Source organism: Centroberyx gerrardi, chromosome 1, assembly GCF_048128805.1.
Source record: "Centroberyx gerrardi isolate f3 chromosome 1, fCenGer3.hap1.cur.20231027, whole genome shotgun sequence".
NCBI classification, from domain to species: domain Eukaryota; kingdom Metazoa; phylum Chordata; class Actinopteri; order Beryciformes; family Berycidae; genus Centroberyx; species Centroberyx gerrardi.
Genome location: NC_135997.1, coordinates 27,678,321 through 27,703,824, shown reverse-complemented (window position 1 = coordinate 27,703,824; position 25,504 = coordinate 27,678,321). Strand labels below are relative to the sequence as shown.

General features: G+C 43.4%; 3 protein-coding genes across 3 annotated transcripts in view; 2 read left to right on the top strand and 1 right to left on the bottom strand.

Annotated features, from left to right (window-relative positions):
• The first annotated feature begins 1,283 nt into the window (after positions 1–1,283).
• On the top strand, positions 1,284–7,276 carry tm2d3 (TM2 domain containing 3). Its single transcript, XM_071897364.2, has 6 exons — positions 1,284–1,392; positions 2,183–2,284; positions 3,070–3,230; positions 3,628–3,802; positions 5,546–5,621; positions 5,730–7,276. Exons 1-6 carry the CDS (start codon positions 1,287–1,289, stop codon positions 5,893–5,895), a joined length of 786 nt encoding a protein of 261 aa, XP_071753465.2. The 5' UTR covers positions 1,284–1,286; the 3' UTR covers positions 5,896–7,276.
• Positions 7,277–9,518: 2,242 nt separating this feature from the next.
• On the bottom strand, positions 9,519–15,760 carry larp6a (La ribonucleoprotein 6, translational regulator a). The gene is made up of 3 exons (XM_071897372.2): positions 14,991–15,760; positions 12,511–12,709; positions 9,519–11,559 (listed from the first exon to the last, which is right to left on the bottom strand). Exons 1-3 carry the CDS (start codon positions 15,758–15,760, stop codon positions 10,453–10,455), a joined length of 2,076 nt encoding a protein of 691 aa, XP_071753473.2. The 3' UTR covers positions 9,519–10,452.
• Positions 15,761–21,786: 6,026 nt separating this feature from the next.
• Positions 21,787–25,504, top strand: part of lrrc49 (leucine rich repeat containing 49) — a 44,754-nt gene continuing 41,036 nt past the window's right edge. The window contains exons 1-4 of the mRNA XM_071897359.2: positions 21,787–21,823; positions 22,441–22,543; positions 23,145–23,348; positions 24,248–24,314. Coding sequence (XP_071753460.1) covers positions 21,787–21,823; positions 22,441–22,543; positions 23,145–23,348; positions 24,248–24,314 — 411 coding nt within the window. The remainder of the gene's footprint in view (positions 21,824–22,440; positions 22,544–23,144; positions 23,349–24,247; positions 24,315–25,504) is intronic.

The following is a 25,504-nucleotide window of genomic DNA, read 5'->3' as shown; positions in this document are numbered from 1 at the left end:
AATTCGTCCTGGCTCACTGGTGCATAATGCTCGTTCTACAAATTGTCAGGTAGTGAAGATTCATTTTTTCTGAGTATTTAAACTGTTCAGTTCCTACGTGGCATTGACTGGATGCTTTTAGCCAGCAGCTTGCAGTTCCCCAAGTGCATGCATTTTCAGCATGGTTGGCTGCAGGAGGAATCAAATCCTTAACGCTGGCAGTGTTGTTGCCATGCTCTACCCATTGAACTATTATGACCACATCCTGCAGCAAATCACATCTGACGTACACACAGTGTGAGTCATTTTCCTCTTTGTTTTCGTCTTTTCAACATGATTGGCCCGCCTCTCATGCCACTGGATACTGTTCCTTGTCACTTAAAATGAGAAAAGACTATGAAGAGTAACTAAACCATACCTACTGTAGTTCCCACAATCTGACTATGTTTTTTGGTAACAAAATATTATGTATTCTTATGCAGAAGAAGTACAATACAAACAGGACACATGTAAATCAAATGTAACAGTTTGATGGGAAAGGAGACATTGTTAAAATACATTTCAAATTTTGACAAATATGGATTGACTTAATAACTCTGGGACGTTTTAAGTGTTGGAGAGCCATACAGTAAGTAAGAGATCAATCTGAAGGCAGGCGGCCTGACAGCTATTTGGGGTGGAGTGGGGTGGGCGTGGCTAAAATGAGGACCAGGAAGTGCTGTTGGTTGTTGTGCTGCGTTCAAGCCCCATGGGAAAGATAGTATATATGAATTTCCTTCTTTAAATTACCGTTCGCCTAAGCTCTCAGGCCATACTACTTGAAAACTCGGGTTTTGGCGATTGACCCTGATTTCTCCGAGATCCTGAATTCTGACCTGACGCCACCGACAACTGAATCAGTCAGGTGTACGAAACGATATATGCAAGGGGGAAAAAAAATATAAAAATGAGTAATCTTCATCATGTACAGATTTTGTAACTACAACTGTTCAAATCTCGTGGCAGGACACAATTACTTTCTAGTTTTTTTGTTTATGATTGATATTGCAATGGTTGGTTTGTTGTAAAGCCTAAACTCAAGAACATCACAGACTACGTGCATGTGTGTTAAGTGTGGGAAAAAACGGATAATGAGCCACCAAAGTCTATAAAAGACTTAACACATGTCGTCTTGACGGAGTTCGAACCAGATTTGAACGGTTCGATCCCGTGAACACTTCCAGTCGTTGCTTTTAACTGTCAAGTTGTTGCGAGGGCATTTTCCCATATTGCATGAATGCAGCTTTAGCTTGCAGTGCGTAGCAACAATGGCAACTATCTGCCAGATATGGAGACCTGACCGAGGACGATGCTTGAAAACCCACGGAATCATTATCGTTTTGTTCATGGACCTATTCTCACAATGTGTTAACGGTATGTTTATGCGGGCAGTTATATTTTTAATTCCAGTTTGGCTAGCCTATATGTGATTGCTCGGTAACATGCTAACATGCTAGCTAACGTTAGCCATTTGCTATTTGTCATCTTACTAGTTTGCTCCCACAGCTAGCTAGCTAGCTAGCTAACACTGTCACTAGGCAGATAGCAGTGGAAACAATGAGTAACATTGATTGAATAGTTATCTGTCAAAGACAACAGGCATGCTTGGGTGTTTATCTAGCAATCTAGAGTGTCTGGCTGGGGGCTTTCTTTAGCAGCCCCTTCCTTCTAGCCCTGATAACGTTACGTCCCGTTCTCTCTTGTTTGGAGAGGACGTTACGCCACTCTATCAGCAATCTGGCAATTCTAAATGGCCTTGCTTAGCGGCAAACGTTGATACATTGTAGAACATAACATAAGAATTTTAATGAATCGTTGGGAGACACTGTTTTTGGCAAATATATACATAGATCTACCAAACAAAAATGTTAACTCGTAGAACTGGTTTGCCTGTTGTTCCCACAATCTAGTTAATGTGAAGCAAATCTAAAACTTGACATTTTATTAAAGTTAAGTGCTGCTTTGTAGATAATGTAGATGCCACAACCTTTCATAAAAGGTCTTAATTTATGTTGTACGAGGTATCAATGTTTACCAATAAGCGAGGTGACATTAAATTGCCATTTTTGAGGTGAAGTTCAGTATTTGACCTGATAGGGTAAGCTACATAACTGTGAGGTAGACTAAGGTCGTATGTTGTGTTCATTGTGTGGTTGTTTGTCAGGGTACCTGAGCTCTCCTCATGTTGGGCAGGAGCCCCCCTACACCAGAGACGCCCAGCACGGCCCTGTCATCACCAGCCCAGTGGTCCCTGCTGCAGCCTCTGGTAAACTCTCCACTCAGTCAGTGGCATTAAGCTGACTATAAGAGGAGTGACATTATAGCACACATAAAGAAAATATGGTACTTTAGGTATCCTTAGTCACTGGCTAACAAAATGCCAATATTTCACAGATTGGATCATCTGCATTTTAGTGATACAGAGTGATGACCTTCAGGTCATGTGTTTTTTTTTTTCCAAAAGGGATATTTAGCATTCGGAAAGGAACTCTTCATATGTAGCCTGAAATGGCAAATCAGTCCATAATACTCCAGTTATCTGCTAGAATTTCCTATGTCTTACATAACAACTTAGAAACAAGAATAGAGAAGCAATGAGTAGTCTTGGTCCAGAGAGAACTTTCAAATCAGGTATTATGTCATGAGCTGAAACAAATTTCCTTTCTCTCCATCACATCACAGTGAATGTTGTTCTTTTTGCAGTTTTGTTAGCCTTTCAAATCATAGAGTTAATGACTATTCAACAGATCAACAACAGTTTTCTATTGTTGGCCACTAAGCAGCTCTTGAGGGGATAGTGTTAGTCATTCACTTCCCTCATCCAGATTTTCCCAATTAGACAAGCGACTGAAACTGGTAAACTTCAGTCACAAGCCTGCTGTCAACCTGTAGCTGCTGCCACCCCCATTTATGAACCCCAAAATAAACAAAAAAAATAAACTTGGCCTCAAATTGTTCTGTTAAATTGAGGAATGATGCTCTCTGGGACTGAATATCTAGCTACTGAAATGGGAATCAAACCCTGTGTCTATATGTTTGCTGTGTTTGCAGTGTCTCCTGCAGATGAAGAGAGCTACACCTCTAAATGTCCTAGTGGGGGTCTGTGTAGTCGACTGCCAGCTGACTGCATTAACTGCAACTATCACCACAACTGCAGTTATGGGAAGCCAGCCTCCTTCACCTGTAAACCCAAGAGAGGGGTCCACTGTACAGTGAGTTATATTTGATGAGCAATTCATTTTTGGACAAATCTGTGTCGCATATACAGTAGGCTAAGTCAAGTGATAGCGTACAAGATTCATATTGTACAGTCTATCGTATGTTTAGTTAGTTTAGTTGCACAGTGATAAAACAAAAATGAAGTGATGAAACACAGTATATCTTGTCTCTTTACACCACATGTGAGGTCCTGTTGTCCTTGTAGCATGTGTGTCATATGTACTGTGAAACTGTAAGTTGTCTGTATGTCTCCTCACAAATGTCACCAAGACAAATTCCTATACATTTATTGTACTTGGTGATTAAAGTGATTCTGATTCAGAAACAACTGTGGTCTTTTAGTTTAGGAGTTGTTGCACAGTGGTGACATGATGTTTGCTCTCTTTGCAGGGGGAGTCAGGACAGCAGCAAACCAACTTCTCTCTCTCCATCACATGTCAGTTCTGCTGGCAGCTGGACCCGTGCCAGTACCGGTGCTCCAACTCCACCAGCTGTATGACCGTGTCCTGCCCACGCAAACGCTACAACGCCACCTGTAAAGTGCTAGACCATGTACATTGCTTAGGTATGGTAAATGTTGTTCTGGTCAAACCTGCTCTGTTGTTTTACGGAATTCGGCCTCTTCTTCTGTTGAACCCCCAAAAAGCTCCACTGGAGCAACTGGGGCTTAAGTGCCTCGGTCAAGGGCACCTCAGTGATAGTTGCTGAGCGAAGGGAGAGTTTTACTCTTTCATGTTCCCTGGCCAGATTTTCCCAGCTAATGTGAGGATTCAAATCGGCAACCTTCTGGTTCAAGCCCACTTGTCTAACATCTTAGCCTGGTTACAGACTCCTGAATCGCGTCCCGCCCACTCTTCAGTTTTTGTCGAGCGATTCCGAGATTCTGGTGTTGCTCTAGTCAACAGCTTGTTCTCGCTCGGAGAAACAATCGAGCCAATCAGCGCCTTTGTGGGCGGGACTAAGGTTTGAACCGTTCGTGCAATGCTTTTTCATTGGCATTCCGGCAGAATAATATTTGTTGAAATCACACCCTTAACCAACATATTGTCTTTGCAAAGACGATATTTTTGTCAAAAACCACCGTCATTCTTGGTGAAGTTAGAGACCCTGCTCTGTGGACCTAAGGGACCTGACAGTTTTATAAAGGGTCAACAATTGGGTAACACAGAATGGATCTAGGTTGTGTAATGCCTTATATGGGAAACACTATCCAACAGATCATCAGAGAGATGGGTGCAAATTTGTGCGACAAAACGGGAGGAATAGGGCAGCTCGGTGTAGGAGCTGGGAGGTAGAATATTTGATCTAATGATATTGATTTTATCCGCAAAGAAAGATCAAAATTGTTTTCAATCCTCAACAGAGGGTGCCGAGACAGCTGGGAGTAAGGTATTCACAAGCCGATCAATGGTGTGGAAACCTAGGGTTATGTTTGTTAACAGTTATCAGCTCAGCAAAGTATGCAGCTCGTGCATCTTTAGTTCTTTGATTTAGCAAGACCATCAGCTCCTTCATATGAATATAATGACGTGTAAGCCTGTGCTCTTCCAGCTGCGCCCTGCCTGTCTGCATTTTGTTTTTAGATAACTGATGTCATCATTTATCCAGGGAGTCAAGTTTCAAGTCAAGTTTGTTTATTTATATAGCCCTTTATCACATGCATGTCTCAAAGGACTTTGCAGAGAATGAGCCTAACTAGATCTAACTAATCAACAATCAACCATAGAACAGAATGATATACATCAGGAAAAGCACAAGAGTAGATTTTCGCAAGAGAGATGATTTGACTGCAGTGAGACATCTGGTCTTAAGGGTAACAGCTGATAGATGAGCATTATTAAAGCTATTTACCAAGTCGTCAGTATGAGAGAGCTGAGACGTCTTGACTCACTTCTGTGGAAATAGAAATAAATTTAGCTGCACTGACTGTTGAAGATGCGAGACGGAGCTAAGGTGAAGTTCTGACAAACGGTATCAAAAAGAATGCATTTATGATCCAAGATAAAATCCTCCATGCTTAAGGAGCAAGCCCAGGGTGAAAACATGGTCATGGGTGTAGCCATGGTTGTGTGTAGTACCCATGAGATGTTGCACTAAATTAAATGATTCAGTAGCATCATTAAAATCAGATGGAAATCAGATGGCTAGAATGAAAACCAGCATGGCTCTGGGTCCTGAGGACCAGGATTGAAAACCACTGACCTAGACGACAGATATCAGCATTTACAGCATTAAGAAATAGACCTGGAAAAAGTAAATGAAAATGTGTAAGAACCACGTGTCCCCTAAATCTCTTTTCCTTATATAGGTAAAAGAGATTTTCAGAAACGTTTATTCTGCAACTGGACTGGAGGATACAAATGGTCAACAGCACTGGCACTCAGGTAACCTCTTTTACTGATTAACAGAGTTAAGATATCACTCAAGTCTACATGTGTTCTGTCCCAGAGCATCTCTGATTTTTTTTTTTTCTTTCCCATCTCCATCTGCAGCATTACGCTTGGTGGTTTTGGGGCAGACCGGTTCTATCTGGGCCAATGGAGAGAGGGTCTGGGCAAACTGTTCAGCTTCGGAGGCCTGGGCATCTGGACTTTGATCGACGTGCTTCTGATAGGGGTTGGTTACGTGGGGCCTGCGGACGGCTCACTCTACATCTGAGACAGAAGGCTCCGGAGGCATGGTTGGATGGCTGGTGCCCTCTTCCGCTTCGTACCGCTCGACTCTCAAAGACTGACGATCCAGGACGGCGTCTTATTGGCACGTCTGCCCGCCCAGGCTCACTCTGCGACACATCCCCGCGCCATCTGCTAACAGGCAGGAAGTGTTTTCCTCCTCACACCCGGGATGACTCTACCCACATGACCATCAGATCGATCCCATTCATTCTCCGTTCGTCTCCTGTTAAGATTCGGCCAGTGAAAGCGCGCGTGGAGCCGTTAACGTTTATCAGTGGCTCTGCGGAAGTGAGAGTTAGCTGGTTTGAGCTGACTGATGGTTAGATTTGGTCATGCTGATAAACTATAGATAGGTTTGGTTTCCTGTGGAGTGGCGCTTGCGGAGACATCCTGTCACCTTGGAGCCCTGCGGTGCGCCTCCCTCGCTGCGGGGGGGGTCAAACGGTAACCATGGCTACAGAACATTTATGGAAACACCGCACACAATAGGTAGGCCGAAAGGTAATGTTTCCGTCCTCCAAGAAAGCATAAATACACGTAAGGGGATATGTTTAGGTGCTTTGCAGGCAACAAATAGTGAAACCTGTGAAAAGACTCAACGGTTAATTTGCATGTAGTATGGATAGACACAGTAGCAATTATACCTGATGGTTGTTACTGTGGCTGAGAGATACAGTGTTTCCCCTACATTCATTCAGCAGCGCAGGCCACAACTGTAGGAAAATTGCCCCCACAGCTAGAGAAATGATAATCCGACCTTGTTAAAAGCCCAAATCAAATATTGACAAATTAAGGTTCATTTAGTCTGTATATTGTGATATAAATATCCAAGTAAGAGCTATGTTCAAAACGCAACAGGCATTGGAACTGATACAGGGAATAGGACCAGGAGGAAACTCAGGTCCCTCATCACCCACTGCTGCATATAACCAGATTGAAAGGAAACACTGAGTTAATGTGTATCTCCTATATCACTGTGTATGTGTGTAAGTTATACAAATTTAGACACTTGAAAGTGTGAAAGCTGGGCTGTATGTCTGAATTTCTGTTCTCTTTTTATATGCTGTTAACCAGAGCTGGAGAGATGCAGAAAAATCCAGTGCATTCAAATGGTGTTTTTCTCCAATTCATATCATTCGTCATGTTGATTGTTCCGATTTGTTCTCCATACTGCCCAATCCCAATACTAACAGTGTTGTAGGATGCCTTTGCTTGAGAATGTGCAGCACAGATTTGCTCTCCTCTCACTTGCTGTAAATGTGTATTATGTTTTTGAAGTCTGGTTCTTTTTTTCTGTTGGAACACTGTAAATGACTTTTCTTTTTTTTAAAGGGATGTAAATAAAACTGTGAAATGTCATGGAACCATTTGTGTTTGTTTATGTAATTGTTCTTCGCAGTGCTAACAGATTGTGAGTGGAGATATAAACCCATTTGAAGACAACCATGGCAGCTTGCCATTTACTCCTCATCACCGCTCCAATGACTGCCTAAAAATAAAATGTCTGAATTTGAGGTCTGAAAAAGGCCAACAAGCAATCAACTGAAGGGGGTAAACACAATTATGACTACTGTTTCTCTGTGTGATTGAGAAAATCTAACAGTGGTTTGTACCAACTATAGGTCTTCATGGAGGGACATGTTGAAACCGGAGATATTGAAATTCTAAAATTCAAAACAGCAGTGAATTCACTGCGACTTGGCCTTTCTAGTGCTAATGATTTTCAGTAGGCAACATATTCATGAGTACGTGTGAAGCAGTCTCTGGATCATCCTTTTCTACTGAATTGACCTCTGGGTGACCCCAGTCCCGGAGCTGGCGGGGATTCAATGTCTTGCTCAAGGACACTTCAGCAGGACAGATGCTTTCTTTCACGGGGGCTTGAGCCTGTGTTATGTGGCTGAAGGACGCTCTCCTTACACTTCACACCACCCTGATACCTTTTGATACGACTTCTATTATTAGCTGAGACCATTTTCACAGGTGTCTGTTCTTTTTCACACAGAAGGCTACAGGTCACAAGTAAACTTTTACCAGAATATTGCCAGTTCAAATTCCTGGACTGTCTGGAAAAATCTGTGTGTGTGTGTGTGTGTGTGTCTGCTGAGGTGCCTTTGAGCAAGGCACTTTGAACTGGGAGGAGCATGTGGCTTCAGTCAGTATTTCCTGGATAAATGATTTTTTTTTAAGTCCTTCAGACAGCACTATTAACCTCCACAGTATATAGGGAGACTTCCTTCACTGAGACATCTCCCCGTTCATGTTATATAATATGAGGGGGAAAAAAGTGTATGAAATAACTTCCTTCCTGGTCAGAACTTGGTTTCTGTGTTGACTTTTCCAATTGGCTGCTTTGCGGAGAGTGTTGTAAATTTACTCCACCCTATTTCTAGTTCCTCAAATTTGAAACCACCCACTCAGTGACACTGCAACTCACTCCCACAGACTGATGTAAGTGTTTGGCGAATACTCCGAGTTGAGAGGGAGAGGCAGTCTCTTCGTTTGGGGTGTTCAGTTTTTATAACTGCTCATATTTTAAAATAGCAGACAAACACACAGAGCTGGGAGATGTAACCTTATCACCACATTCTACTAGTTCCTTATGGGAGAAATCAAACTTGGGAGTAAATTACTAAACTACTGGACTAAATAACTTCTTATTCATGTAATAATGAACATTGCGCAATTACAAATAATAACCAGAATGGTTTTTGTTATTCCTAATATCTCCCTTTATAATATTCCTGTCTGCTATTACTATAAAACCACCCCTAATGGTAATTATATGCCTTCACTGTGAGAACTTATTCTTACAAGAATAATGGTTTAATTTGATGTTACCTATCCAAAACGCAGTCATTATTCTCACCTTTAGAATGAACATCCATCACAAGCCATTTACACAAAATGTTGTCTGTCACAGATAGATAGCACCACCACCTCCACTGAGGTGAGCTAACCCATGCCGATTTTGAATTGCTAATGATGAGTGAAGAGAACAAAAGATTATTCATTCCACTCTCAGGCAAGCCCACTTAAGCTCCGGTCCTGTGGATGGAACAGTGAAGCAGGTTGTGTCCTCCCATTACGGTCACTCCTACAGCAGATAAACATCTCATACACAAAGTTGGATAAACAGAATGCTGTACCTACATGAATTCAAATGTTTGATGTCTACAAGCATCTCACCATGCGCTACTTTGTCTCAGACTTTGATGGTTGCCAAGGAACATTTGAAACCACTTCACATGGGCACAAATTACTGAGTAATTGCCTGTCTGCATCATATTCGACTGGTCTCACCATTTTGCCAATATTATATCTGCTTTCCACACAGAAAGTTGATATAGTTTACATCCACTCTACATGTAGTGTCTTATTATCCTCCCATCTGTGCAGTCCATTGCAAATGGTGGTGGCACATCAATGTGGAATACAGCCAATTCTGCTCTCCAAGTCTGGAATTGGTTCAGTACATGTGTTGGCACAGCTACAAGATCTCTCTAAATCTTGCATGCATATTTAAATAAAGAATTGTATTTGGGTCATGACTGCTTCATACAATCATGCCAACTCAAAATAAAATTCAGTCAAGCCAACTGCGATTTTAGTGATTTATTTGTACAATAGGAAATGCACTGTACAATACCCCAGCTCAGATGTAAAGGCGAGAACATAAGAGCATCTATTCACTCTGACCTGAACATCCCTCAAACCTCACTACCAGCTTATCAGACTGACAGAAACCGATTTAAGCCAAAAAAATAAAATAAAATAAATTAAAAAAAAGCTACCTGCTGCAACATTTTGCAGGACTAGAAGAGACCCTTCCCAATTTTGGAAGCTTAAGTTAATTGACTGCCAAGGCATACTGAAAACAAAGAAATTAAAAAAGGCAAAATAAAAACTAAAATATTGTCCATGAAAGTTAACTGGTCCAACTTTATGGCAGGGGAGAGATTATGGCCTCAGTTTAAATAGCATGTAACAATGACACTCACAGTAGACAAATACAGAAAAGGCATATGGTGATATCTCCATATCAAGTCCATGTGCCTATGCCACTTTTCACACCGTTTACACATTTACACACCATCCACAGACAATGTTGTGAGCTTCTACACACATACTTCAAGACAGAGGACTTTCCAATTGAAAAAAAAAAAAGACAAAAAAAAAGTAGAAATTCTTCTCCACCCCACCCCACGTAGAGCAAGTTCAAACGGCAATGGAGGTGACAAGGTCCATTACCATGGTGTCTGAGAAACAGTAAACTATTTAGAATCCATTTCTGAAGTTTCCCTTGAAGCAATATCAATTTACATTCACTCAAATTTCCATTAGTAAATCAATAAGATGTCACCATGTTAACTGAAACGTCGTATAAAAATATAACAAAGAGGCAAAACTAATGCACAACAAAAAAATATCTACACAGTCTCTCCAATGTGGGGTGGGGGCTGAGTGATGCGGTCAAGGATCAGGTCAAATTTCCATTTCATCGCTGGGGGATAAGGGATGCATGAGGGCGCTCCACATATCAAGTCTGAGTAGCAGCAGTCTTTCCCCTCTCGCCAATAGTGACACAGTGAAAACCACGGGTCCCATCGGGGCCCCTCGGCAGCCTCATTACGCCCGGCGGCAAGCCGTCGGCGTTCTGGATCTTCCGACCCAGCATGGGACTGCCGACCGGACTGCTCTCCTGGGAGGCCACCTGCCTGCGCCTCTGAACCCACGGGCTCCCTGAAGGGGTCAGGCTGCTGTCCGAGGAGTAGTCCGCCCAGCGGCGCCCGGGCTCGGGGCTCAGCCTGCCCTCGCTGGCCAAGGGAGACTTCTGGGAATGAGGAGATTTGCGCTGAGGACAGGGGCTGGCACGCGGACTGGACCAGGGACTGTTGCGCGGGGACACGCCGGGGCTGAGGTGATTGTTCTGGAAGCTGATGCCCGCGGTGGTGGGGCTGAGCTTGTTGCAGGAGCGCGACTTGCGGGCCAACCTGGGCGACGTGGGGTTGCTCTCCGTCTCCGAGGAGCTGCAGGCCGAGTCCTCGCCGTGGTACTGGAGCTCTCGCACTCTGCTGTTGAGCGAGCGACTCTTGCGCATCCCTCCCTCCTCGCGCGGCCGCTCTTTGGGGACCTTCTTCTTGGGCGGCTTGGTGCCGATCAGGACCACCTTCAGCCCCAGCGGACCGGCCCCTCCGTCCTCGCTCCCCGCGGCTTCGTTGGCTTTGACCGCCGCCTCCACCTCCTCGAACTCCACAATGGCGCACTCCTCCGTGCCCAGCTGGGTGTAGCGGCCGCTCAGCCTCTTCAGGTCGGGCGGCAGGTCCTTCCCAGGCTTCAGGACTCGCACCGAGGCGATGGCGCCGTATGTTCCGAACGCCTTCAGCAGCAGCTTCATCAGTTGCTCCTGCTGGGTGGCCCCTCCCTCGCTACCTCCATTATCCCCGTTGCCCCCCTCCAAGGCGGCCAGCTCCGGCCAGCTCTGCAGGTCACTGAGCAGCAGCATGCGGCTAGGCAGGGACTCGCTGGCAAAGACGGGCACCATGGATCTGCGCCGCACCTTGCGCCCCTCATCGTTCAGCTCGAGTATCGTCGAGTGTCTCAGAGCGTAAGCGGTCGTTCTCCAGTCACGAGTCAAGTGTTTCACCTGCAAAGAGATAATATTTGTGTTACGCAGGCAGGGCGCCTAGTGGTTAAGGAGACCGTCTTGTAACCGAAAGGTCACAGATGTGATCCATTGTGAACAGCCTCTCATTGTGAGCTCTGGATAAAAGCATCAGCTAAATGGCTAAGATGTAAGACTGTCAAGCAGGGGCCATCAGTAGGGAAACTTGCATGGTTCACAGCATCCTGCGTACTACCTTCCCTTTTGTCATACTTCCTGAATCAGTAACTGTACTGATGCCGTTATAGCTGATTCATGAGGTCTGATCAACATCCTGGCCTCATTGCATTACTCAGAATTTATCACTGTATAATTCACTCATGTTTAAGGTGCGTCATTCACTGTTGCCAAGCTTATATTTGCAATACCCAATTTGAATAGTGTTTGTGTTAAAAATGAAACTGCGAGTGAGGAACCAGATCAGTTGTGGCGTAAACATAATTTTTTTTTTTACCAACCAATGTGTATGCATGAGCCTAAAGTAGCACCAGCTGTTGAGAATTGATGTGAGAATTTCACTGCATCCCCCAACCCAGTAATATTGACACTAGAAACAGCCACTCAATGCTCATGAGCCTCCACAGCATGTGGACCTCGTAGCAAACAGGAGGCTGGGAGCTTTATCCGGGATTCCTACACATTTTCCATTTTAAAACTGCATATTTCCCCAGATTCCCCCAGGATTTGTAGATTTTGGTCAGTGTTCCAATATGATGTATGCCAGTTGTGGCTGGGACTATGACGGGTCTTCCCACTGTGACTATCAGCTTGGCCATTTCACCATATAATACAATATGAGCCAACATACAGTGGGACTGAATTTAGTGTGTGGTCATGTATATACAGAAGGGACTCTAATCCCTCAAATCCCAACCTTGTCAAGATGGGGAATAAACATTAATTTGTGTTTCTAGACTTCGCAACCATGGTTACCTTTTTGAATGAGGTCAGCAGCTTGACGCTGACAAACCCGAGCTTGTTGCGTCTGACGTGTTTGAGCAGGAAGGCGTCGTGCTCCAGGTTCTCATCCGACAGGTAGTACTCGATCTGAGCAACCAGCTTTTGGATGAGGTCTGGGTCCGGGGGCTGCCAGCTCTCCTCCTCCAACTCCCCGCCACTTGTCCCGGCACCACTGTGTGTAGGAGAAAGCCGCATTCCATTTAGCTGAGACTCTTATCAAGAACAGTTGACCATCATTGAAACAGTAAAAAAAAGCTTAAATTCCAAAATCAACAACATTACCAGCTCCAAACATGCCAGTTTCATTAATGCAACAAGGCGGGAGCTTAACAGGCTTTGGCAGCAACATAGAGGCGTCCTCACCCTGCCATTACCCATAGCAACATGCTGGAGTGAAGAGAGCTGGTCGCGCTGTTACTCTCCCCTCCTTTCAGATTTTCCTTGTGACAGAGACAAGCTGTGTCTCCAGCCGTAGTCACCATGCCTCGGTGCCCAGAACCTCAACACCACAGAGTGTCCCACCAAACCCCCAAACTGCCAAGACCTCTCCATCTGAGGGGTGCAGAGTCACAGATCTCCACAGGCTCTCCCTCCCACACAGAACATGGCTGCTCACCAAACCCACTGTACACAATTTACAAAACTGGTACAAACACTGACTAGGTGAGACTGAGGCACAGCTTGATCACACTGGGGGCGCCTGGCCGAAGCTGTGAAATAAGCACATAGCGCGATCAGGTAGGCCCGCAGATCAGAGTGAGGGTCTGAATGAAATTCTGTGGATGACTCATCACCTCCTGCAGCCCCCTCCCTCCCTCCCTCCCTCCCACACCCTCAGTCAATAGCTTTTCAGCCAGCTGACCATACAGCTGACACAAACCCACTGCTTCTTCACCCACTGACTTCAGATAAAGCCAACCAAAGGCATGAAATGCCAATTCATGTTACCTACAATGTTTGGGCAAAACATAAAAAACCTATAGTAATTCTATAACCAATTTCAGATGGATGCAAATATCTCAGTAAAACTAAACTTAATAGAAATGTTATCTCTTATGGTATCACTATAAGAAAATACCATTATAGGTTGTTTTAAGTTCACTATAACCTCACTACTGAGTACCATAGACACACTACAAGTCCCTATAGGAATACTGTAGGAACATTATGGTGATTTTTCGTTAGGTACACGCCACTTGAATTAACAATGACTGCCGACTGTCTGCAATTCCCTGCACTGTAACAGTTTCAACAGGCGTCCTACCAGGTAAGGTGAGCTCGAAATGCATCATGTGTGGGAAATGTGCAGCAAAAACCGCTGGCTTGCACAGGTGTTATGAGCTCTTTGACTCCACACACCAATTCAGGTGTGACCTACAAGCAATTTTAAAGCGTAGTGTATCGGATTATTGTACTGCATATCTCCCTTTGCAAATGCTTGCTCAATATGGAAGAGAGGGCACTTGGGCACAATGCGCAAAAAGGTGGAAAAGGAGTGATTTATTAGCACCTCTGGCCTTTCCATCACTGACTCACGCTTTGTGCATGTAGTCCGAGCAGGGAACTTATAGGCCAGAGGATAAAAATAGCAGGGGATGACGCAGGGGAATTAGATTAGAGTAATGTGAAGGGTGCCATCCTTTATCTCTCAGGTGTCTGGTTTTACAGAACTAATACTGCCTACAGGTGGTTACAGACTTTCACTCCGTCCAGCCCTGTAAGGAAATATCACTAGTATTCTTAAAGTATTCCTACTGTATAGTGTGTCTGTGGCACCCAATAGTGAGTTTATAGTGACCTTGTCGTACTATATTATGTTTTTTTCCTCCTATGGTGTCACTATAATATTCCCGTAGCCTATGGGCTTATATTTCTGTTATTTGTATAGTAGTGGCCTATCATTCTAAAAAAAAAAAATGTTATAAGATTACTATAGTTCTTTCAGTGAAACAAAAACAAACCAAGTACCCAAGCTGGCCCAAGTCATGCGTTGGCTGTCCACCAACTGAAGCTACTGCCACTAAAAATCCGACGCAGAAATAGACTGGTAGGCTTCCAATAACCTTGACAGCGAGAGGAAAACGTTTCATTCATTAGGCCATTAGGAACGCAGTGGAGAGAAAACCCAACTACACTCAGTTTGCCCGCCTTATTTGCGTAATACAGTTTACCCACCTTTAGCCTACAGGCTGACATAAATTTTCATGACAACATTAATTCACAGTATGGATCATAGGAAGAAGTATCAAATTGAAATAAATTGTGAGTATAAAGTCTGTTAAGGGGAATACAGCAGAGATTGACATGCTTTTCTGGGAATATAGCCTAATTTATTTCTCTTGATATTACTATTCGTTTGCCTTATGCTGATCACTAACTGGAGGTCACAGTTTACACACCGTCTTATTTGCCACTATCACTGGTTATTAGAAGTAATAAGTAAAAACCCCAACCTTGACTTGTCATGCCTTCCGATTTCGTCTTCACTACAGCTGCCTCCGAGGAAATCAATATTATTGGATGACACTTCCTCGGGTTCCTCGTCTTCGGCCGCTTGAATGGCCACTGTTATCGTCACCGTCCCCATCTCCTGCATGTGCTGATCCACCGTGATCACCTCATCCATGCCCTGCTCCGCTGACGCATCTGATGCGCACTCCGCCGGGCTGGGACTGGGGATCCCCGCGGACGCACTCATGCTGTCGCTCGGGTACGTCAAGGTGCTCCCTCCCGCTCCCTCCGTTATAGCAGCAGCAGCAGCAGCGCCTCCCTGGAAGCTTTTAATCTCGCTCGACTCGAAGGCACCGACAGGATACGGGGTGCGTAAACCTGCTCGACGCTTCTTTGGGCACCAGCGGCGGCGGACAAGGGCCCAGGGAGCTCCGAGGACGCGCTCCACGGCTCGCCAGAGACCCCAGATCCAGATCCGACCCCGCGGAGGGCCCTGAGGTGCGGCGGGGCTTGCGGCGGGCAGCGAGACGCAGCCTGGACCTGGCGAGACCGAGGGGCTGGAGCCTCCTTGTGCTGCTTCTACTGCTGCTGCTGCTACTGCTACTTCCTCATATGTAAGAGGCTTTCTGCTTTTGAAACGAGCTCTGGGATTGGGCCGCGGCACCGTCTCTTCGCACTCATTCCCAACCCACAAGCAAAGGCTGACACAAAGCCAGGAGGGAGGCAAGAGAAAGGAGACACAGCGCATGAACGCGTTCACTAAGGCGTGCATACTTGTCTCTTATGTTTTTTTTTTTTTGTCGTTAACACGGAGCGTTGTCTTTTTTTTTCTTTTAAGACATGGCTGCCCCGTTCACATGTGTCTAAATAGGGGAGTCGACCTGCAAATGCACGTGTTCCTCTAATTGGGAAATTGTCGTGCTAAGGACGACCCCTCTCATTTAGCCCCGCTAATTGGATAATAGGCTTTCAGCGTTTAGTTGCATGCAGGTGTCCAGTCCGAGCTTTTGTGCCGAAGGAAGGATGGAATAAATGAATAACCGTTAGGCTAGATATCATGAAATGACTGATGTCTACGGCAGGGAGTCCAAAATATTTTAGTGTCAAGGCCCTCAATTAGATAAATTTAGGCTTTGGACCCTCATTTGACAAGATCTGGTCGCACATATGAGAAGATTTTTGGTTGTTTACAATGATTTTATTACAGAACTGGACAACTGTACTTATGGAGTGAAACCTCTGATCAAGATAGGCAATATAATTCTGTAACTGTCCTGACTTGAATGAAATAATAGTGAAATTAAACCATTGTCTTTTGCTGGGGGACCCACTGGAACCTCCTTCAGACCCCATATTGAGAATAACTGGTCTCAGTCATGTTGAACCTTATTGCTTTGTGGTAAAAGGGCATATAGGCAAACAGTTGGGAGTATCATCATCACCTGCAATCATCCAAATAGTTCTCTGTATACATCCAACCCATTTTTTTTTTAATCTTGTTGGCTTGCATCCTAATGAACCTGTAAATCACCCACAACAGTGTTGTTGGCTGTTGCCAGCCCTGCATGAAATAGCTTTACTCCTCCCTATTGGCAAGCCAGGCTCACAGCTGGTGGACTGTCTGACTCATTCTCTGCACCACATGCCATACAGCACCCCTATTGATGTACAGAGCAACATGGGGGAAGAGAGGGAGCGAGGGAGAGAGAGGTAAAGAAGGAATAAGGGAGAGAGAGAAAGATGGAGAGAATTGTAAATAGAGGAGGTCGGGATGGTTGTAATGATTTCAGTGTTGTAACAGTTTCAGCATCACTGTGTTTGTTGTTTGTTTGTGCTTGATCTCTGTAACTTTGATATAAGCTACCGCTATTTGTATACTACAAATAACAGTCCTTTACACATCTAGCCTACCACATCACAGATTATGTGAGGCAATGTGAAATACAAGGAGTTCCACTGTTAGATCTACCCGGCTACTGGGATGAGTTGTAACACTAGCTGGGGATGGATGTAACAATGAGAAAAAATTGCTCCAGCACACACTGTGAAATCTATACAAGAATTTTAATGAATGTTTGAATAAACACCATTTTTCAACAAACTAAATGAATGCAATAGATATTTTTTTCTTCAGACTTAAACTTAAAATGGCCCTCAACATTTTCAAAACTAAAAATCTGTTTTGCAAACATAGAAGTCTCTTTTGTTCAATGTCACACATTTCTTAAATTACATTTTTTTTTTTTTAACATTTTTTGTTGCATTTTCAGCACAAACTGAAAATCTCTTTTTTAAAACATCTCAACATATAAACACTGTGTGTGTGTGTGTGTGTGTGTGTGTGTGTGTGTGTGTGTGTGTGTGTGTGACTGCTCCTGTATGCACGTTAATGGTTTCAAAGTGTCACAGTTGTGGAAAATACTTTGTTCCAGAACACACCAACACTACAGTAGCAAGCAGAGCGCTGTAGGCCTAGTGCACGGCCAGAGCATTGTCTGTGAGGAAAATATAGCAGATAATGAGGTAAACATTGGACTTTTGGTAAAATCCTCAGTGTTGCACACAGAACCATGAAACTTCTCCTGTGAGCTCAAGAAGGAAGTGGGCATATATAACATTGATCACACTGTAGCTCACTCTTGACCGGTCAAACCGACAGTGTTACAACTAACCCCCTGTTACAACCACCCCCAGTCTCCCCTATCTGGATCTAAAGTCGCTTTCTCATCTTTTATTTATCAAGTTGTTGCCTAAATAATGCATGTGGAGCTTGTAATCGTTGACACAGAGCTGTCAAGTAATCTCTCTATCTCTCTGTTTCTCTCTGTCTCTGTGAGAATACAGAAATGTTTTCCAGCTCCTGAGGATAGACAAAAACCTGACACATGCTTGGGCAATGGATTGACTGACAGAAAAATCCACTGTACACACACACACACACACACACACACACACACACACACACACACTAGAAGTTGGCTGGTAAAATGTCAAGCTAAAGCCAGGTTGTAGAAAGCAGCAGATGTAATGTATGTTGCTCACTGATTCCCATGATTCCATCTCTGTTTCTATCTATATGTACTCTGCCAATCATGGTGGTGATTGCTGGCGGAGTGCCACTGCCAACAATATCAGCGCTTCTGGTACAATTATGCCTTGTTTATAATAAAAAAGCCACCAGTGGGCATGTTCTTCAATCAACCAGTACAGCACTGTTGTTCTGCTGTATGTCACGCCTTCAAACTGAGTCACATTAGATATTTATAGGCTGCTGCACCCAAGTGACTTCTGACTGGAGGATTCCCCTGGTATAATACTTCAGAACAAATTGCATTGATCTCAGTGTCATTGCTGCATGTTTTTATCTCTCTGGTGAAAGAGATCCTTGATACCAATGGGTTTAACCTTGATATGAAAAAAAAGATTGTTTGTGTTTTACATCACATTCATAATTCTGCTTTGATGTCTTGCAGACCGTGCTTTTATTCAATGTTTATATAACCGGGCAGGGCAGTTAAGAATAAATTCCTGTTTACGACGACGGCTTGGCATGAGGCAACAGGTCTTGTTAGGACAAGGACATGTGATAAAAGGAACAAAAGGAAAAACAGCCTTTAATGCCTCTGTGTCTGACTTTCATCTGGCGAGCGACTGAATCCTATGGAAGTCATGTAGCTGTGTGAAATGTATATAGAGCTACACATCTATACACAGCTTGAATTGACATAGCGGTATGTCATTATGTGCCTGTCACACAAGCAGTTGACGATCACATCCTATAATAAGTGTCAGCCTGGGCTGTGTGAATAGATGGTGACAGGCAGCGTGTGGGATGTCCCTTTCATGAATCTGGACTCATGTTCTTTCAGCAAGCCGCACTTACCACTGCCAGTGGAAAGGCTGAAAATATACTACACAACCTGTTTTATCCGCTTTCATAATGTTAAGTCGTGTTCCTCGGCCCTTGTTACTGAGATTAAATGGGCGGTCACCTGCTGGCTTTTATTGTCATCATAGCAAAGTAAGCTCTCCAACACTTTGTTGATATAAAGAATGGGGCCAAAACATTATCCATCAATGACACAATACAATACATGAATACAATACAATATAATGCAACACAATACTAACCCCTTGGCCATTGGAAAATTGCTTCTTTTGTTGTTAGGTTTTCCACACACAATACACATATTCATAGTACACAATAAGCCACAGAGTAGGTGGTACTCATTGTTTAAATCTAACATCTGAAAAGGAGATCTTTAGATTAGCCTACAGTTAGATGCAGCAACTTTCCAAATGAGTGATTTACAAAGTGCCCAGGGTATGGTTTTGGATACACTGAACAGGAAGCTAATGGCAGAGATGAATCAGCAGAAAATAAAGACTTGTACCAACTCGTATAAGCTTGACACTGGGCCCACATGTTAAAAACAGTCACAGTTGTACAGGTATCATTGTTAAATGTGGTTTCTGTGTTACATTACCTGCATCAATGTCATTGCAGTCATCATCATCATCATCATCATCATTGTTATCTTTTCCTTTATCCAGATAATAGGAACTGAGAACAAGACCCAAAGATGGCTTGAAATGTTTGCAGGTGCAAGTACTAAAAGTAAGAGCATTTTGTTTTAATTATGTATGGAATTAAGTTTATATCATCCAGAGTATCTGTGATGACCCTCCCACTCTCCTGGCTCTGCATTTTGCAGGAGCCTGGTGGGTGGAGTCATCATCAGAGCTGATGGGAGTGCACCTGGGCCCGGTGAACTCCTTGGGCTTAAAAAGCCTTCAGACCATCAGTGTCTCTCTCCTTCCTCACTTAATGCACACATTTGTTCTGTTTTTTGGTTTGATGTAGTTTGTGTTGTCTAGTTATTTTCCCTCAGTTTTAGTTAATAAATTCTTGTTTTAACTTTTACTTTGGCGTATGTCTCCTCTCCTTTGTTACTTCCTTGAGCCGGGTTATAACATATGGTGGCTCGTCCGGGATCCATATGTCTGTAACATATGGGGGCTCGTCCTAAGTTTTTGTACTCGTCAGTTTGCACTCAGTTTGTTTTGTTAAACTTTGTCAGTCCATTTGCTAGCATGGTCAGTGAGAGGCTGCGCTGCAATGGTAGTGTTTTGGGGAGTTATACATCAGAGTATTTGGTTTTGTTTGGCCTAGTTTGTGCTATGGCTTGGCTTACTGTTGTGTTCCCTCTGGTAAGTTATTCCTGTTTCATTGGTTGCCTGGTATCATTTATATTTGCCAGTAGGTTGTGCATTAAGTGAGGAAGGAGAGAGACACTGATGATTGTTACGCCCCACCATTGGTCGGCCCTATGGGACGAACAACACTCCAACACTATCTTTGCCCCATAGTGGTCGCCAGGGGAAGAAGGTGCCACACTTAACTTCTCCTAGAAGTGTTCCAGTCTTCCTCAAAAAGTGGACAATAAACTGCTTTACCATTTCCTCTGAGGAAGAACATCTGAACCGCTTCAACAACACTGACCATACAAATTGTATGTTCTATAATGATGAAACTGAAACAACAGATCATTTGTTTTTCTAATGTATTTACTCCAAGGATTCTGGGAAGACATGTATGATTGACTGGAGACCAAAACATTTCCACTGACCCCGTTTAACAGATACAATGCAGTCTTCGGTGTGACGTTAGATGACAAGAAGACTTTATAATTGATAATGTATTACTGTTCGGGAAATTCTTTATTCACAAATCAAAATTTATAAAAAATATGCCCCTGTTGTCCGTGTTTAGAAATCAACTACTGTGTAAACATTTCAGAAGACTCAAATCTATGAACAGGAAAAATGCAAAAATTCTACAGTATCTTGCTATCCTTATCTATTTATATTTTATGTCTACTTTGTTATATCGTGCTTTACTCTAAATGTAATAATGAATGTATAATTATGCCAAATTGTTTGAGTAACTCCACAAGCAAAGCCTTTCACCTCAGCAAAGGAAAGGAACCTGTCGATCGTAATTTCTGTTTCCCGGCGGAGTGTTTTTTAGTGACACCGGAAGTAAGCGTAACCATGCAACGCCGTTGTTGCTATGGCAACGATGCTCGTTTCCGAGGAAGTTTGTGGTGTCTGAACAAAACCTCCTTGTGTCCATGGTCTGCGGCAAAGATGAGCATCGGTTTGTAAAAGCAAAAACGAAACTCAAACTTTATTGTAGCAAATGAATAGCTCGCGTCTTTCTCTTAAAAGTGGAATTGAGACGTTTGAAGTTTGTGCCAAAACTGAAATACAACATTTTTTCTTGACGTTTGAGGTCGCTCTTAACTGTTAACGTTACCGTTAGCTAGCTAGCTGCGCAGTCGGCGAGGGCACTGAAGAAAGAGAAAAATGCATTCTCAAAAACACAACACTGGTGTCAACAATGGATGGCCGTTTCTCAGCCCCACGGTACAGAGCTACTCTTATCACAGCTGCACAGTCTAATGAACTAACTAAACTGTCAAAAGTTCAGTCTCAGGCGGAGCAGAGAAACGTATTCAGTTATTAGAGTCGTGTGTGTTGTAGGCTAGTTAAGCTAGCTAGCTAAATTAAAGTATTCATCTCATCTCCGCAGGTCAACAGTTACAAGTTGCGCCTTACAGCAGTGAAATCTCTAGTACCAGAGAAACTTCAGAGGCCGGTGAGTCATGACGAGGCATGCACTGAAGGACCAGCTATGTTTTAGCCTGTAACTGTAACTGTTCTCTGTTTGCAATGCATGCCTCAGTGTATATCATATTTCCCATTTGACAGAAAGACCTTGCAAAAGACACAAATATGAACATCAGCCTGACAACGAATCCTCCAAAATCAGGTACTGTTTGACCCAAACTCCCCATCAGTCAGTCACTCACTCACTCACTCACTCACCCACCTACCCACCTAATCAACCACCCACCCACCCAACCAACCAATCAATCACTCAATCAATACAATTTCTATCATTTAGCACTGTGCAAATAAAGTCTATAATTTATGATGAATTCCATAAATAATTTTAGGGGATTTTCAGTTCATTATCTCTTAATTCCTCTCTAGACAGCAGGTCCTATGCACACAACAGGAGAAGGCTTGTCCAGACACCCCCAGCATTTGTCAGTGACTATGCAGATTCTCTTGCACATAGTCTTGTACCACTTGTGGCTGGTGCTCCAAGTGGGTTGGCTGCAGTCTCAGATGTTGCACAGCAAGAAGCTAGAAGCAAACCTAGGAGACCGACCCACAGCGCGGGGCCCACTTGTTATCGTAACACCTTAAACCTTCCCAAGCCAACAGGTAAATGTGGCAGCATCACCTGCTAAATGCTCTGGAATTGGAAACGTAATTTTATTGATGATCTTTACATGTCCACTTTGTACTCTGCAAATTGCTTTTTATATTACACTTTGATATTTTGTGTATGCTGAGTTCAGTGTGTAACGTCTGTACCAGGTGAGTCAGGAGGATTCAGTGACAGCCCAGTTCCTGGGTTTCCCACCACCTTGTTTTCTTGTGACGATCGTGAATGCAGTTGTGAACGAATGGACCTGGACAGGTATTTCTTGCTTTTTGTTCACATAAAGATCCTAGACAGTTATACCTAGAGTTTTATCTGTAGTACAGACCACATGTGGCTTTAGCTGGCTCCTCTAATGGCTCACACTGTAGACTGGACATATGATTGATATGACATGTTATTATTGTTATGCCACTTGCACGTTATCTTTACTTCACTGTTTTTCTTGTGACCTCCTTATGTGATTGTGTTTTGTTGTTTTTGTGTACTCAGTGTGACAATAATTTCCCATTGGGAGTAACACAGTTTATATAATGTAATCCAATTTAAAAGGGTGTGCTGCTAAACTGCCAAGTGCTACAGATTGCCACCAGGGAGCAGCACAGCCCCTTGAAATATCTGCCCCTAGTCTCAAAAGATCAGTGTGTGTTGACAAAGAACCACTTTACCATTGCTAGAGTAATAATAAATCAATCAATAGATATATTTAAGTACTGAATCAATAATTTGGAATAATAATGAATTGACTAATGCCATGAATGCAGAATGCAACTGTATGAGTCATTCAATTCAATGGTAGACTCACTGTAATCAACATCCATATTTGGCCTAAATGGTGAAAATGTTTTTAATCTTACAGGTGCTGTCTGGAAGAATGCCCCCAGCTGGGCATTATGGATAAACTGCAACTTCTCAACCTACAGCACAATCTAATCACAAGGATCCAGCATCTGTCAAACCTGCGGCACCTGGTCTTCCTAGACCTCTATGACAATCACATCTCTGAAATGACTGGCATTGAAGCTCTAAGCTCTCTCAGAGTCCTTATGTTGGGGAAGAACAGGTTAGTTGTCGTCACTGGCCTCACAAGCAAGCGAACACAAGAATAGGTCAGATTTGTCTTAGTGTCTCTGTTTCCTTTGCATTGTTGAAGATGTTACTTCTGGGATATTCAGTATTCTGTTTTTTGGATTTAGCATCTGATACGCCGACCGCTGCTACATGGCAGCTGACATAGATGAGTGTTTTCCTGCAGGTGCACAGTTTCAGTACAAAACCATACCTCTCTGTGTTCATCTAATGTCATTTTGGCTTCAAAAGGTCGGCAGGAAGGAGATTAAAGTCACAAATCACAGTGAATGCCATCAGGATCTTACAGACGAGGTCTGGTTTTGTTCCAGACTCTGTAAAACGTGACATTTGTCTTTTTAGACCTGCTTTCAGGGCCGTGCGCAGTTCCTTTAGAGTAAAGCATACCACAGATTTAGGTTCCTGTTGGCATTTTCAAGAGACTGTAACCTTACATCCTCTGCAATTTGATAGACGCCCATATGGACAGTCCAGAACAAAAAGTCAGTGTAAACCATGGTCAGCCTCCCTAGGGAAAAAACCTTAATACTCTTCCCTGACAATCAACTGTCCTCTGCCTGGCAACCGTTGAAATACCAGCTCATTGTTACAGTAACACTTAACATAACATGAACAAATGTCGAAAAGTTAATGAAAATTAAAAAATGAAAAGAAACTAAAGATGGAGTGTGTCTATGATGCTAAAACAATGTTTTTCCACAATGGCTAAAATAAAATTTGCATTATGATGGCTATTGACACATTGACATATTTACAGATGTCTGCTATTTGAAATTTGCAAAAATGAGTTGTTCACATACTACGTGTTATTTATTTACATTTTCTGCTAATTTTCTTTAGAGTTCTAATTGTGTTACTTTTTCCCCTTCTCAGAGTCCATAAAATATGCTGTCTGGAAAGCCTGTCCAAACTGGATGTCCTGGATTTGCATGGCAATCAGGTACTTTGTCTCATATCTGCGAATGAGTTGATTTGATTGTCCGTCCTCCACTATCCACCCACCTACTGTACAGCATGGGTGTATTTAGTCTTGCTAATTTAGTTGCCCATACTGTAACGGGAGCCTGTGATATCTAGCTGTGAAGTTCAGCAGGAGTGGAATGGCTCTTCCACCTCCTCCACACTGCCTGTAACTAGCGGTTTGTTATGTTAGATGCAGCACTCTAAGTGCTAGGGTCAAACAGACTTGACAGCAGGAGACCAGGCACAAGAATTCATGTTGTCAGGCCTGTTCAAAACCCTCTATTTAATCCCATTGGCTTATACCATGATGCCTATTCAGGGCAGCCAAATTGTCTACTTGTCACTCTCTGACATCTTTTAAATAGCAGAGCTCCGTTTTGTAGATTGAATGCCCTAATCTATTAGACACGAATGCAAAATGTATGGGAATCCTTCTCCTTGTGGTATTGCAACATCTTTTGGAGCCAGAATCTGAAGGATATCATGATCATTCTTCTACTTACCTCAGCTTTTAGGAACTGCAGCATGAAGTGCTTCAACATTTCTTCCAGTTCCCACCATTGTTCGAGAACAAAGGATTGAAAGACATCAGAACCCATAAGCTCTTGTCTGGCGTATACTCCCACATCCATTTCCTCAATGATCCTACCTTAATTTATTCAACAGGCACAACTGTTCCTGTGTTTTAAACAGCCCGGGAAAGGCTTCGTAGCGTAGCAGATTATGCTGTTCTTCAATTAATCTGACTCTAAATCTATTACTGGGAGCCGTTCCCCCAGCCTCCACAATAGCACCTGGCCCACATCCAAAGATATTAAAAGCCTGAGAAGTCAAAGGATGTCAGTAACACTGGTGTCAGATGAGGATTTTAACAGCTCCTGGAAGAGGAGGAGAGAATAGAAAGCCTTCCCTTAGTCATATTAGTGTTTTGCCAGCATCCCGCCTACACCGCTCCTCTGAGAGCTACTTCAGAGCCCTGCTGAGACTCCCTCCCTCTCTGATGTTGGCTGCTCTTTGCATGTGCCGGAATCCCAATTACTATTCAATGACTACACAATGTTATGTTATTCCACCCGACAGAGGTTGCTTTCCAGTCACTGTTGGCCTGAAAACACTGTCCGCTTGTCCTCTTCTCTTACTGCATGTGTGCTTCTCCCAGTGCAGAGC

Excerpts from the sequence above, each read along its gene's own strand:
- tm2d3 (XM_071897364.2), top strand. The coding sequence starts at position 1,287 with ATGGCAACTATCTGCCAGATATGGAGACCTGACCGAGGACGATGCTTG. Across the intron at positions 2,285-3,069 it reads GGTCCCTGCTGCAGCCTCTG|TGTCTCCTGCAGATGAAGAG; the intron begins GTAAACTCTCCA and ends CTGTGTTTGCAG. Across the intron at positions 3,803-5,545 it reads AGACCATGTACATTGCTTAG|GTAAAAGAGATTTTCAGAAA; the intron begins GTATGGTAAATG and ends TTCCTTATATAG.
- larp6a (XM_071897372.2), bottom strand. The coding sequence starts at position 15,760 with ATGCACGCCTTAGTGAACGCGTTCATGCGCTGTGTCTCCTTTCTCTTG. Across the intron at positions 12,710-14,990 it reads GGAAGGCATGACAAGTCAAG|TGGTGCCGGGACAAGTGGCG; the intron begins GTTGGGGTTTTT and ends TCCTACACACAG. Across the intron at positions 11,560-12,510 it reads TGCTGACCTCATTCAAAAAG|GTGAAACACTTGACTCGTGA; the intron begins GTAACCATGGTT and ends ATCTCTTTGCAG.